Source organism: Myiozetetes cayanensis, unplaced genomic scaffold, assembly GCF_022539395.1.
Source record: "Myiozetetes cayanensis isolate MyiCay16 unplaced genomic scaffold, myiCay2020 scf12, whole genome shotgun sequence".
NCBI lineage: Eukaryota > Metazoa > Chordata > Aves > Passeriformes > Tyrannidae > Myiozetetes > Myiozetetes cayanensis.
This window is the reverse complement of record NW_026086826.1, coordinates 19,128,969-19,144,842: the sequence shown is the minus strand read 5'-3', so window position 1 is coordinate 19,144,842 and position 15,874 is coordinate 19,128,969. Positions and strand designations below refer to the sequence as shown.

The window sequence follows — 15,874 nt, the reverse complement described above, 5'->3', positions numbered from 1 at the left end:
GTTGAACACTATCCTTCTGGAAAAGATAGTGAAAATCCCCGCAAGACAGATCAGCAAAGGATTTGTCTGCAACACGTCATTCTTTTGTACCTCCAAAAATCTTTATCCATAAAAGCAAAAGGAACTTTTAGTCATTCTGACACAATTTAGACCACAAAGAGAGGCACTCCTCCCTGAAGTGCTGGGTCACCACTGGGGATCCTTGAAACAGTACCAAGAGAGCAGGTCTGATCACCAAGAAAGTATCCAGAGTGGCCTCCAGAGTCACCCAAAATTCTTATGACTACAGGAAATATCAAAAACAGAGAAAAAGTCAAATTCATATTTCTGCTGCAATCCCTTAACAAATATTCCATATTTTGAATGATTTGCCAAAATGTACATGCCCTGTAGCATGCTCTTATGTGTGCCATTAAGTAACTAATACTTTTCAAAATCTGTAAGCTACTTTGTTCCTATGGGTTCAAATGACACCTTAAATGAAGTTACATGCAGGAAGAAGAAAATTACAATATTTTGAGATAACTCAACATATACGGGGGGGCTATACCAGAAAGTTCAGAGAGAGCAGAAAAAATGTAAACATTTCTGTATCTATAAGAAAGCAACACAGGAAAGAGTAAATTAAATTATTTTATTAATACGTTAACAGTAAATACAAACCATTGATATTGATTCTTGAGTGATAATTCTTAGGTATTCTCTGAGTACCTAAGAGAACAATTCAGATTTATTGTTCAGTTTAAAATGAATTAATGCTTCAGTTGCATCACTTTTGCGATCTAGAACAATCTAGTTTTAAATTATTGTTTCCACAGGCGATAGGTTAGATGAATTAATTTTCTGTTGATATTCGTAGTGTTCAAAAATTCCTTCTCTTCTTTCCTCAGATTAAAATCAAAAACCTGGTTTGGAGGAAAAAAAAAATGATGAGAACATTGCAAAGACTAAAGCACACATTTTTGTTCAGTATCAGCACTCTCCAACTTAGATGGCCTGTTTTTATGTCCTTGATATTGATCATTAGTGTAGTGTCCTATAGCTGGAATTAGTCCAATGGGATACTACAGATGGACAAGCAGCCGATGATAAATACAAATAGTAAGGCTGCATCGTTTGTATCATATTCATATAGAACACAGATTCACTACAAGGCAGTGCAAATACTTGGCCTTTTTTTTTTCCCCAAAAGTACGAACATCTTACTGGAGGCTACAAAAAGTGCCAAAAAACTAGGTACAGAAAAAGTCTCCCAGCACAGCAACACAAAAAACTGCTGGGTTGGTTTATCTGTAATTTTTACCCAATGCACAATAGTCAGAGGTGAACTTCAAAGCTTTGGAAGGGGTGTGGCAATGTGGAAAGAGTTAACTGCTTAGATTCAATCAGTACCAGCAAGAGCTATGCCACCTTTATCCCCATTTTCAAAAACGTGGGTTAACCACAGTGCAAAAAGTGGGGCAAATATTATGCAGTCTACCTGGCTTAGTGAATTTGTGAACTTACTAGTATTACAGTTTCTGTATTACACATGCTAGTCAGGAAATAATGCCTTGAAAGCCATGTTGGGGGACAGGTGTGACAGAAACACTTCTGCAGCCCAACCAAAAAAAAATTCTTGAATATGCACCTTAAAACCCCATTACCATTTTTTTCCAACGAAACATTCTTAGGTGCCTTCATCTCCGGTAATATAAAAGATGAAAATCAGAAAGAAGCAAGAAAAAAAAAGAGAGGGAGCTACTCATTAGGCAGGAAACTACTTGGATGCACAGAAAATGGTCTCACACTTTCCACTGAGTTTTAGTTTATATTTTTCTTTTCCTTATATGTTTCAAGAGAGTTCTCTTCCATTAGGAAAGGCAGCTGACTGCAGTTAGGTAGATAGCACTGATAAATTGTAGCTTCTTTTAAATAATGGTTTAACTCAACTAAAAAGGAGTGCCCCAATCAGTCAGTACCATAAATGACCTATATGATAGGGAAAAAAAATAAGTGCCTTCAGTTTTCTGGTGTATTCCTTGATCCTATTGACAAGATGATGGGTTACATGGATGAAATGGATGCATTGCTGCATCTTAAAAAGGGTCATTGTAGAAAGGTGCAAAGGTTTTCTCTTTAGGGAAAGTTTGTTTTACAGAAATAAGAGGAGGAATTTCAACCCTGGGGAAGAACATGCACATAATTCCAAGAATTCACTTGAGGGATAAATTCTGAGTTTAAAATAAAACAAAACCTTAAAAAATGAGCACCTCCAGGCTAACTGACCAAAGAATAAATAAAAAATTAAATTAAAATTCCTGATTTTGTATGTTCAGCATTTTTATATCCTTCTGGTGTTCTGTGTTCTCCTTCTTTTACCAAATATCACTCCTCCCTGCTGCTCCTAAATCTTGCTACTGCTCACTTACTAATTTCTTATTAGTTGTCTTATTTCTTTGATCAATGCTGTCAGTACTTTAAAAAGGTTCATTTAGAGGAGGTGATGAGGACTTATTCTTCAGCAGCCTTTGCTTAAAATCTATTGCCACAAGAGTTAGACCAATTCAGTTGTGGAGAGGAACATAAAATACGACCCCACTGATTCTGTCCTTCCCTCTGCAACCTGACCAGAAGTAAAAGAGGACTTACTCGATGGTTCTTAATTAACAAATACAGTGTAAAACTTGTGAGTACCGTATTCAAAGGAAGAGGCTCCAGTGACTTATCTCAAGGACACAGGAGATAACAGGGTTCCAGCCTCCTGGGGCAATTAATAGCTTCTAGCAGAAAACAATGGCTCTTAGTGAGGCACAATGTGCAAAACTGCTCATCCCACCTGGGAGAAAGATAGCTTGGGTCAGCTGAGTCCTGGCACTGAAAAAAACTTATTTTCACCTTAGATTCCACTTGACCTTGTACATAGTTAAAATTAAACTCTTCTGTAGTTCTAAAGCCACTACTTGATAGCAAAGGAAGTGCTAGGAAAGATTACAAAATAATAATAATAATGAGGAAAAAAACCCACCACAGAAAAAAAGTCCTGAACCAACAACAGTTAAGAGTGAATATAGTTAGAAAAGTATCAGATTAAAACTGTAACTTGCCACAGCTATTCCTTAAGAATAATGCTTTTTTAGTAATACTATTTCTGATTATTCCTTTAATTACTCAGTGCACTGCTTAGATTCCATGACCTAGATTAAGAAAATGGTGACTTGACTTCTAGCAAAAGCAAATGCAGACACAAAAAACCACTCTAAAATCTCTTTGACAGAAGGAACAGTGAAATATATTAGTGAATTATGTTAGTGAATTCAAAGCCATCCTCACTGTAGCCTAAAGTCACCTATGTGGGGCATTTGCAAGAAAATCTGTTTTAATTCCATTTAGCTGAGAACAGGGAGGTCATCAGTCAGCATTAAGGGCATAAAACCCACAAGGTTTCTAACCAACAAGGGACCTCCAGCCACATAACTAAGCCTTACTGATCCTGGTCTGGTAATACTGGAGCTAGAATTTGCTAGCACATATAAAGATTTAGTATGAATCATTCATGTTGGGACTAGTATGTTGATGTGATGTCTGTTTCTTCAGAGAGAACCAGAAGTGAAATTACAAATCTTGTAATTTCTGAGAGTCTTCACTACCAGAAAAGCCACACTATTAGGCCCATGAGTCACTCCTAGTCCTCATTTTATGAATTCAGATACACTGTAAAGCAAGGAGTCCCTCAACAACACAGTTTGATTTTTTTTCCATATTGCTAAGGTGTTGCTCAATAAAGTGATGTTTCAATAGTAGTATTAGCTGATAGCAACTGGTAGAAAGGTTTATTTCTGGACAACATTTCCAACTTTCATTTAGTCATTGCCATCATTTTATGCAAAAGCTTAAAAAAAGCCAAAAATTACCTTAGTTTTATAAATGAGCCTTACTGTTTGGAACTATTGAACCCCTCATCACAACAGTTAAGCCAGGTACTTGGCTGTTCCTAAACACCTCAAGTGCCATTCCCAGACCCTGAAGCAGCCCGGACTGCAGGCCATGCTTGACACTCCAGCAAACAGCCTTGCTGTGGAGGTTGTGCATCTTTCTTGAAACATTTACACTGTACAGGTATTAGCGAGAAACATTTCATACAATATATTCTTTTAATAATAAATAATACATTAATGGTTTCAGAGGCAAGTCTTGACGAATTTTTATGGAAAAGTTTACCAGGAAAAATTAGCCAAATACCCTGAGGAGCTGTTATCAGAAAGGTAAGTTTGTCTGTATTTTAGCCAAGCTCTACTTTGAGGACGTACAATGCGGGCAAGAGTATATGATTGCTGTAAGTCACTTCTTGATAAAAAAGCTGAGGAGCTTTGCTTCACAATAAGACTAAAGCAGAACAGCACTGGGAAAACTGCCTCAGGAAGTCCACACACAATATAAATCATAATCAGATTTTCAATACCTTTCTAGACACAGGAACTCCTAAAATATCAACCCAATGCAACTAGAAGTTGACTACTCAGCCAACAGACTATGCAGGCATATTTCTCCAAACAGATCTGTAAACTACACATCTCTCTATTTGTCTCTTTATATAGATACCCATTTTGTAAAAAACTCTGAGGAACAGGATAGTCTGTTAATAAACCCAAAGTGAAAACTAATTCTCACAAAAAGCTCACCAGAATTTTCTGTAAGTAATAACAAAGATGCCTCTTTGGCTCTCAGAGCTCACAGTGCAACTCTGCTGTGCAGATACTTTATTAGTAAAGGACTTCTCTGGAAAGATTTCTACTTTGTTATATCTACAGGCTACTAAGTAATATGCATAGAACTCTCTGAGTCAATGCCATATGCATAAACCTTTTTTTGGTGATGCTCAGATATTGCATATTACATAAGATTGTATTTTTGGTGGAGATTTGCAGTTTATTGTACAATATAAATACTGTTATGATACCAACTTTTTTTTTTCACCCAGCTTTTTCTTTTTGAAGATTCTACCTCTAACAAAGTACTTGAAAAATTATCTCATACTTAACACCTGTGTTATACACTAGCAGGTAGCATTTTTTCCCTACATTTTTCAAGGGATACCTCCTCATGCTCTTTGATTAAATGGCCTGATGCAGGGTCAACGGTATAAACAAGAGTCTTTGCATGGGCTTCAATGAACTAGGGTAGAGGATTTGAGATGAGAATATAAAAACTCTGTGAGGGTAGTAAAAAAGTGCTATTCTCAAAAATATCTTTTGTGTGTCTTCAATGTTAAGGATTTCAAAATAGTTACCATTAGTAGCAGACATTACTATCATAATTATATTCACACCGTAACCTTCCCTAAATTTCAATTACATGATCACTGAGAAGGAAAAAGTTCAAACCTTTGTTCACTCAATAAGGCTTGGATCCCAGGAAACATGTCTGCCATCATGCATTCCATTCAGAATTCCAACATCGTCTTCTGCTATTGTAAAATCAAACACCTATGGGAATGTATATACAGTTAACTTCATGAACATACAGAGAAGCAGCAACTTGATATAAATTCTGATATTTGACTGACCAAGATTCATTTAAATGTGAGGCAGAAGTTTTCTAAGTTTTTCCTTCTGGAAATTCTTCTTGTGTTTTGTCACAGAAAACCACTCCATTAAGCTGACAGGCTCCATTGGGTCCTTTGCTCCCGAGTGATTTTTATTTGTAGATTCTGTTAAGACGGTTTTGTAGCACTCTGGCCTCAGGCAAAGGTCCAAGACAAGAGCAGTATCAAAGCTCTTTCTGACAGCACTTGTATATTGTCACTGCTAGAGGTACAGGAATATCCTGACTGCAATCCCTTCAGGAACCTGAGCTCCATATTTCACTTACATCCCAATGTTCAGTCTAGAATGTTACAGTTCTTTTCCTCGGACCTTTAGCCAAAAAGAGTTATTAGAAAGTATCAGGACATTCACAAAGCTAGCAAACCAAAGGCTGTATCTATCTTTTCACAATTCTGCTTTGACAAGGCACTCACAGATGAGCTAATACAGAAACAGTGCTACAGTGCCTCAGTACTAACTCCAACTTGAAAGCCATCACCTGTCCCCATGCACAGGTTCTTACAGCCACTGGCTTCTCCTGTGCTGAGACCTGCAACGCGGAATTACGGTGTCAGTGGTTTCTCAGCAGGTGTCTTGTTCAGACATTATCATCAGAAAGATGGTTCTGTTGTCTTTGTCCTCCTCCATGCTCAATAAAAAGATCCTGTGGATCCTGAACTGCTGCCAAATGAGCTCCTCCCATCCTGCATTATCCAGCAATCACTGTCTGCTGGAACGACCCTTGTAGTCAAACCTCAGTGCTCACTTCAGCCTTTTAAACCTAAAGCAGGGACCTGTCACACAATAGAAACCTATATATTATCTACTGAGGGTTAAATGAGAACTGTACTTTCACCAGCTTGACCAGAAGTGGTAGAGACTCAGGGCAACACATTGGCATGGGGAAAAGAAAGAAAATGTGATAAACAACACTCGAAAACTGTGCCAGTTCCCTCCTCCTCTCCATCTTAAGTGTTTTAAGTTGTGCTGCAACACATTCCCTCAGTTATGTGAAATTAATGGGTAGTGCCATAGAGTAAACCCTGTAAGAAATAAAATTAACCTGGATTTAAAATATCATTGGGGAAACTAAAATAAAAATAATAAGGAAGGATTTTTAACCTGGTTTTGTTCTCTGATCTAGTTCACACTACAGTACCACAAGCAGCTGTGCTTGTACCACAGAAAGCTATGTGCATGTCAGAATAAATAGTCAAGGCAGGAGCTATATAAAACAGGCATGGCCACCAGCAGAAATCCTCATTAAATGTATACTGATTTGCACCTACACACAGACACACACACAGATAAAAATAGGAGACAGAAGTTTCCTGTCTTGCAAAGTTTCCTCCTGATTTGCCAAACAGTGCATACCCCAATGATATTTTTGGAAGTAACAATAAGGTTGTTGTGGTTTCACCTCCCCCAAAGAAAGCACACTTTCAGATTAGAGAAATGGAGAGAAAAATCAAGTAACGAATTAAAACAATTTGGTATGAAAAGGAAACTAAAAGAAGGGTGAGGAGGAGGAATCATGCTGCCAATCCTCATGCATGCCCTCCTTTCTTTGTCAATTCCCTTCATACTGGGACCTTTTCTGCATGTTGAGTAGAAGGAAAAAGATAGGGGAAGAGTCAGCTCTGGCAGGACTGTGATTTCCTTGGGAGGTCTGCACCTCAGAGAGAGAACCCGAAGTGAGTTTTACAGCTTTCACATAGTGTTATACACAGCTCCTTCCATTTGACACGTGCACCTATCACAAAAAGGACCAAACCATAACCAGAGTAGGATGTTCTACAATCAGCCAAGTCATAAATAAAAAATATTAATAATAAAAGCCAACTACAAAAGGTTTTCTATGGACTCTTCCTTATACACAGTGACTAGCTCTTGGTTGATTTCAGATGTTGGTGAATTATGGTTTTCTACTATATTGCAGTAATTTTATGGTATCATCATTTGCCAATTTTAACTGAGTTACTCCCGTATAAAACTGGCATAGGAAAGTGGGAAGGCAAATCAAAGTATTAAAAACTGTTATTTGGATGTAAGTCAGACTAGAGTACATATCCAAATCTTACCTTGCAGTTTTCCTCTATCCTTTCCGCTTTTGTTGACTTTGGAATAGTGACAATCCCATTCTGGAAAACATAATGCTTCTTATCATTAAAACATACACAGTTTTGAAGAAAATGATCTCTCTTCAAAACATTTCAAGACATTCCTCATGTCTTCTGATGTTTTCATTTCAGTTTTCAGGGGACATTGACATTTCTGTATGCTATTTGCAACAGCAGTTATATACACTGCATTGATTTCCAACACAGATTATGTGGTTTATGTCAACTTAAAACACTATTTCATTCCTTAGTACTTCATGTGGAGTGACAGAAATGGAATGATGCCTGATAATGCTTGTAACACTTACTTTGAAAACATCTCTTATTAGTACTTATTCTCTGGAATCAGATTCTTTGCATATTTAAAATACTGGCATGATTTACCCACTACATTCCAAATTTCCAGTACAGCAGTTAATTCACACAGTATCAACATAGGAAAGGCAGAAATACTTTCTGTATAAATTCTGGTTTGATGCATAAAACCCAAACTATTTGCACTCTTTTCCTGAGAAAGGAGACACATTTTTGCTACCTCCCTCCATTACCTGTATGCTCCAACGTATGCAAATCTGTGCTGGAGTTCGGCCGTATTTCTTTGCCATCTGAATGATAGTAGGATGAGTTAGTGCTTCCCTTTTGGCCAAAGGACAGTAGCCTTCAAAGACAATATCTCTGCTCTTACAATAATCAACCAGCTCCTGAGGTCTTTGGAAAGGGTGGTATTCAACCTTAGATAAACAGAAATAGGCTTCTAGTAAAAACCTTGGGAGTACATTTTGTAGAAAACATCATTGATGAAAATATTTTTTCTTTCTTGTTTTAAAAATACAACATGAGTGAAATCACTGTTTCTTGAAAGTAAATGTAAATGTTTTAGAAGACACACAAAGTATATTAATCAACAAGTATTTTGCCTGTAATTGGCATAATTTACTGTGTATTTTATGTTTCCCTCTGAAGCAAGGTGCAAGGAGCAGTCAGTTGTCTGCCTGACTTGCAGTTGGACTTGCACTATTGTTGTGATCTGTGTTTGAGAAATACGTGCCAATGCACAGTGCAAGTCAGTGTCAGGTCATTTTAACTGGTGCTTTGAGACTACCTTCTCTTCCCCAGATCTATGTCCTTTCCTGCTGGAGTTGCACAGGAAAGGGGAGGGGGCTGAGCAGGGACTGGGTCTGCAAGAGACCAACCAGAACAATTTGCTTAGGATGAGGGCCTGACCTTGGAAGCAAAGCCTGTTGACATGGACTGTGCATGGAAACTCCTGTATTCTAATCACTGTCACCATAAGCTTATGCAGGGAAGCAATCTTGCTGGGGAATGAAGTGTGAAGGGGACTCTTTGTAGGAAGGTAGATCACAAATCGCCAGGAGCCAGCCAAAAGAGGAAAAGTAACAAGTTACAGAGACACAGTTGTTGGGAGCAAAAGGAAAGAGAAGTTATTGGAAAGTAAGGATCTCAGAGGAGTCACGTATCCTGGCATGTAGCTAAACCCAAAAGAGAACCTCTGTAATATTCCTTAATATGTTATTTAAATAAGTATTTCCCAGTTTACACATTCTAAGAAGCATACCTTCCTCTGCATTCAGATGAAAATGGGTAGTGTTTCCTTTTACAAAACACATGATCATGTTATGTATTTTTGTGACTGGTCATCACCATTGTTCCAGGGATCGAACTCTTGCGCATTTTGAGGAAAAATACTCTTCTGAACAATTACCTCAACACATGGAATCTGGAAAATTTCTTCTGCCACAAAGAGGAAAAATGAACGTTTCCTGTTTCTCATCTTTAGTACATGTTGTCTTTGCAGACAACAATAGTCAGAACAATAGGCTGGCAGTCATTCAACATGTGCTAAGAAAAAACCGTGCCCCTGGAAGGCTGGGCTGAGTCAGCCTAGAGCCGCTATGATCTAAATTACTAGGTGGACTCGGGAACAAGGTTCAAGCAGCAGACATCCATGTCTTCAACCTTTGATGTTTCTTGACCTTTGAGTACCCTTTTTATTTCATGTTTATACGTGTAAGAGCGGTGTTTAGGTCATATGATTATTCACTCGCTTGCACCTGAGCTGACTACAAAATATTCTCATTGTATTTACGCGAAACTATGAGGGGAGAAACGAAAGAGCAAGCAGGGTGTGCTACTTGAGTATTACAATAAGAGTAATAAGCAATTTTAGCAGACATTCTTTAAGTGTAGTAGATAATGTAGATTAGAAAATATTAAATAAAGAAGGATATATTTTTATGATCAAATGCTGAAAAATCTGCAGTGCCCCTACTGCATCATGTGACTTATTTGGCATTTATTACTACTACAATTGCAAGCAGAATTTATCTGCTGGTCTAGTAAGATTCGAGGCAGCACAGTCCCAGGCTACATCAGAAATGTTTAAAGCAAGAGCAGCATGTTGAGATATCACCTGCCTGCTTCACAAGCAGCAACAACAACTACTCACCTAGGAAGATTATACTTTGTTCCTTTCACTGAACCAAGAGTCTCCCAAATCTTGTGAAATGAGTTTTGGCACAAGCAGTTCTGTGTTAGTAGCAGCAAGTATTTTTCTTCTTGAATATATTACTAAAATAATCAAATGTACACAATAAAATAAGCACTTTTGTATTTACTTTTTTCTGAAAACATTCTGGAAGGTTCTAGTAGCATTGGAATGGAAGGGACTAGGACCCTGAGCTACAAGAGCCATAAGGTGAGTGGCCAGCATGTGCTTCCCCTCAAAACAATAATTCCTCCTTCCTGCCTGGCCCCACCCTTGCCATTTTAGTCACCAAGCTGTTCTGAGGCGAGGGCTGTCCAGCACATGGTGGTAGAGGAAGATCTTGATCTTTTCTGGCACACTGCCCTGAGTGAGTTCTGCGTAAAAACTGGCATTTGTTACATAAAACAGTTTGCAGTTCACATGGTAGAACTTTTCACAGCTGATAGTTGGTCAGGGGCCCTCAAGGGACCCCTGAAGTGCTGTTTTTTTCATAGCAAAATGGGGAAAAGCTGAGTCTAATAACAATCCTGACACAAGGCCCTAGAAAGTTATACCTCGGATGATGGTACACAAAAGTCCTACTCTTTCCACCCTGCTGTGGATCCTTTTCACCTGGTAAAGCTTCCCTGCATCTGGAATTCAGTAATTTTCTCAACTGGAATGATGGGTTTTACAATTATTTCTCTTTATGAAACTAAAATACAACCCTATAAATATTTTATCTACAGAGGAACAGTTCAGGTGAGTTTATGCACAAAGGGGTTGTTTCCTAATGCCTTAAATACATTTCTACCTTGTACAAATTTACACAGAAGAGCTCAATATTAATGGCAATATCAACAACATTACTAAATCTCTCTGAGGTATTACACAGTAATATGCACCTCTTTAAGAGTGAAAAAAATATGATGAGCATTTCTACATGGAATTCAGAGAGGAACAGTTTATATTTGCTTTCAGTGTATCACTTTATTAAATGAAACATATATATTAATTAAATACTTACAAAATGTATTTTTTCCCTAATGAGTGACAGGCCTACGAGCCTTCAAAGAGACTTCAAAGATTTCTTTGAGCATAAATCCAAACTTACAACTGCCAAGTCAAATACAAACTCCAGAACACAAACCTGACACTTGCAGGTTATAATATTCATTCTACAGGATAAAGTATTTTCCATCATTTTACAAAGTATTTAGCAGTACTTTTAATAATATATTGTAATTTTTAAAGGTGCTTGCTTAGTCATAAATACCTTAATAATACCATCTTCTTGAAAAGACAGCCCTTTCCTACTTCTTTAAAAGCCATAATGATATTGGGGTTTTTTTCCAGGAACTGAGAAGAAAGCAGTACTTAACACTTGGTTTGTAAAACAGACACTGATGCTTACTTCTCCTGCCTTCCTACTTCCTCCTCCTCACAGAAAAAACAACTTTCAATTTTAGCATCATAAGAACTGTTGGAATTGTAAGAACACTCTAAATTCTAAACGGGAAGTAATTTTCCTCCAGTTGTTCTTTTACATATTTAGACTTTGTATACGGTGATTATTTGCAAATGTCTTGTATTTAGAAATAAGTCCATTGAAAGAGTACACTATTTTATGCATAAATATAGCAAAAAAATTGTATTATAAACTGTGGAAAGTGAAATAAGAACTCAGTACAGCATTTCCAGTTCCAATTTGGATTTAGGAATTCATTAGTTATTTGATGGTGCTTAAGCAATGTCACCATCAGACTCAGTAACTCTCCAACACTAAGCAAAACACAGAATAAATACTCTGAGGATAACCTGAAGTATGGTTTATAAAAAGTGTAAACTAATGCTATAACAAAACTGTTCAAAGTGGTGCCCTTCGCAGTGGCATGGATATTTCATGGCTGGTTTTTGTATTAAACTCAAAACATTGCTGTGCATCACCTTAAAGAAATGATTCTCCCACCCCCAGTATCACCACCACCTCAACACTGTCTCCACAGAAAAAGAAGTCTGTCAAATAGGACCAAGAAACAATTTGTCTCCATGAATACTACTGACACAGCAAGACTGACAACATTTGGACGTTGTGGGTAAGAGGAAATTTGAAAACAAATTCAAGAATTCACTTTTTTTCTTTGCAGTGATTTAGTAGGACTCTGAACAACTACTCTCGTTTAACAGGCAACTTGTGCCAAATTCTAGCAAGACTTCTGTAGATGTGCATTTCTTGAACCTTGGCAAACTCACTGATTCTTAAACAGTCATCAACCTGCCCACCTCAACACGTATTTCAATGGCTTATTTTGAGTAATTGAATGTAAATATTTTACAGGGGTTTATGCTAATTTAACATTGCTCATAATTGTCCCTTAGTAACCTTCTGTCCAGTGGACAGCTGAAATCAGAGCTGTTTGGTTCTGACAGTCACACTCTGAGTGACCTTTTTACGGCTGCTAAAGACATTAAACCACAAACAGCTGCCAGAAATCCTGACCACCTGTACAAAGGGGAAGAGCATGTGCCTGTGCTCCATCCACTGCAGTTCCCACGTCCACGTTAGCACAAGCACACTTTCTCTGGCAGGAGATGGTAGGAATGGGAGCATGAACTTGCAGCACAGCTGGAGGCAGAAACCTGCAACAAGGGAAGGGTTGTCAAGTGCCCTGGCAGTGTGCCCGTATGTAGGTGGCCGTTTTATATCTGCCTAGGGCAGCAAAAAAAATTGTGCCAGGGCTGTCACAGCACCTGCCTAAACAAGGAGTTCACTGAATTTAATGTGATTTTCAAATAGGAAATAAGGGGGGAGCAAGGGAAACAGCACCCTTGCATGGATATGTGATTACCTGAGGCTTCTGGTGTTGCGTAGAGGAAGTGGAAAAGCATTTGAACACAGGTTTTCCAAAATCCTGCTCTCTCTGGAGATGCTATGTGTTCAGTGCTCCTTGAATTTTATTTCTTGACTGTTTTACCATCAAAAACTGCCACAGGGATCGTTTGTTTGTGTCGTAAAACCAGACACAAACAAGTACCTTGGGAGAAACTGGGGTGGAAAATAGGAGGAAGGACTTCCCTCCCCTTCAGGTCATCTTCCTGAGTGGTTTTCAGTATGTACATAAAAATAAAAGGAGAAATTGGACGACTAAGGCTAGTTTGGGCGTAGCCTTTCAGACACAGGGGTGGGGAGGAGGTTGTTCACCAAAAAACCAAAGTAAAAGCCCAAACTCCGACACTTTAAATACATTTATCCACTCACCTGATTAACATGTGGAGTAATCCCACAGTCTTCCTTTAGTTGCTCAAGATGGCTGATAAGAAAGTTGCTTACGCCAATTGATTTACACAAACCTAATGAAAAACAGAACAAGAAAAAGTTTTGGGACAATCCCAACTCTTTGGAAGGATGATTTCAAAACTACCATTTTCAAGAGACAAAATGATTGCTCGCGTCATTTCTGCAGAGCAAAATACTGCAAAGAAACACAGAAAAACAGCACCAAAATCTAGTTTGACAGTATTATCTGAAAGCATGGCTCTGTCACAGTCACATTAGGAAATCTAAACACACTGGAAACTCCCCAGTGTATAAAAACTCCAGGCTAAATTCTGGGAAAGGCTGATGTAGTATAAGCAAAGAACAATCGGACTCCACCAGAATGAAAAGAAGGAAATGGTGTTCCGAGCAGCTTGCCAAAACTAAAGAAAAGTGGAACATTTGCTGAAGACTAATAAGGTGTGAGCAATACAACACAAGGACACGCAGCCCAAATGAACTATGTCACACTGCTTATACTTCTATTAGATCACTGCGAGATGTTACGCAAACTCGGTGCAAAATCTTCAATTAAACGAGCAGTGTCTAACAAGAACCACGAAGCTTACAAATGTAGCTAGACTTCTCAGCTCCTGTTGACATGCAAATTTTTTTTTTAAATAAGCACGTGTATAAATTAAGAGCTGACAGCCCTAGAATCAGGTGTCTTTCTTGAAACCTCAGATATGATAAAGGACCACTCCCAGTCTTGGCCTGCCACATAAACACCTCAAGCCTGACTTGTCTGGGATAGTCTGGTCCTTATTCTGTGCTGGTAGGGAAGCCAGGCTAGTAGGGGTCTCCTTGGGCTGTGGATTCTGTGGACCACAACTCAGACTAACTTCTTCAGTAGGTGAACTTTGTCTGGATTGACTTGATCTGCCCCTTTCAGTCTGTAACTCTGTGGATGGAAAGTCTGTCTCAAGGTGTGTGAACAAAGAAGTCTGATCACTGTTGTTAATCCAGTAGTTATTTGAGCTGGCCAATTCTATAAAATGTATAGGCAAGTGTGCATCTATACACAAATAAGAAACTAAATTTCTCTAGTCCTCTAGGAAATCCTGTGAAGCCACAGTTTACTGCTAAGTCTTATAAACAGATTGTTAAAGCCCTGAAAAAAAAAAATCAGCTTTCACATACTTTAGCAGCACAAGCAGATAAGATGCACAGCAGCAAAACCTGCTATAACACATACTATCACTTTTTAATGTGGCTTCTTTTGTAGAATACCAAAATCAGACAAAATACATTAGCAACTAAAGTGCTAGACATCTTTCCCTTACAGAAATTATCATTGTTCAAGATGTATAACATAATTAGGTTAAAATCTGCACTATAGTGATTTACATAATTTGTATGTAATCTGCCAGAAGGAGCAAAACCTGAGCTTTTGACAAACAACCCTGGAGTGTCAACACTAATAAATCATTATGCCACAGCAGTCAGAAAAACACAGTTTTAACACAATGGTGAACCAAAATATTATACACTATTGTTGAAGGCTAAGGAGTTACAAAAAACATGTCATTATTGCCCTTGAAGAATAAAGCTTTCATTTCAGGCTGAAATAAAACAAAATTCAATTACAGACAATGAATATGAAAGGGCTTATCAAACTTGTACATTTCCACAAAAAGCTTCCATTCTTTCCCCCCTACGGTAAACTCTAAGATGTTTTGCTTCCAGCATATTTCTCATAGGAGACTTTGAAGTCTGTTCCACTGTGTTAGATTTCCCATCAAGAAATTTCAGGTTAGTTATGTTTTGTGTTAAGAGTCATCCGAGCCATTCCTACTAAAATCACTATTACAGCACTCGTGTGTTCACAGCGATGTCGCTAAAGCTAAATTCAAAATTGCCAAGAAAGTAAACATTTTCTCAGAAAATAGAGAAACAATAATTAGAATTTTGATGTTTTTGCAGAACCAGCATTTTTTTAAAAACTTTTTTTTAAGGTAATATGCTCGAAACATTTGACTGTCATTAAATACACATATTTAGTTTTGGTGAAGTTAGAACCCTTTGTTTAAATGCCATTGTTTTGGTTTTAGTTATAGTCTAATACATGAAAGTTAAAGTGTTTTGACTTTCGCATTAAATTACAACATAAAATGATTAAAACAATTGCACGACGTAACTGTATTTAAAAAATCTTATTTAAATGCATGGTGGAAACATGAATTCAAAATGCTGGATTTTTCTGAAAAATAGAGCTTAAATGTCAACAATCAGTGGAGTCTGCTCTACAGAGAACTGCTTCCATTTGCCTGATGGAGGATTAACACAGTTGCTCAGCATTGTCCAAATCTCGGAAAGACTGTCTTAAAGCAGAAGATTACACAGAATTATTTCCACATTTAAATCTGCTGGATTAATTCCTAAGAATGAA

General features: G+C 37.8%; 1 protein-coding gene across 2 annotated transcripts in view; it reads right to left on the bottom strand.

Moving 5' to 3' along the window:
• Positions 1–615: 615 nt before the first annotated feature.
• Positions 616–15,874, bottom strand: part of LOC126635496 (uncharacterized oxidoreductase ZK1290.5-like) — a 44,274-nt gene continuing 29,015 nt past the window's right edge. Inside the window, exons 4-9 of one of the 2 annotated variants that reach the window (XR_007627728.1) lie at positions 13,429–13,520; positions 8,233–8,415; positions 7,646–7,705; positions 5,364–5,465; positions 2,677–2,818; positions 616–905 (exon numbers count right to left, since the gene is read on the bottom strand). Coding sequence is in view for 1 of the 2 variants with exons in the window: in XM_050306821.1 (XP_050162778.1) it covers positions 5,370–5,465; positions 7,646–7,705; positions 8,233–8,415; positions 13,429–13,520 (431 nt within the window). In the remaining variant the exon portion in view is untranslated. The remainder of the gene's footprint in view (positions 906–2,676; positions 2,819–5,363; positions 5,466–7,645; positions 7,706–8,232; positions 8,416–13,428; positions 13,521–15,874) is intronic. The other variant, XM_050306821.1, reaches the window with a different exon arrangement.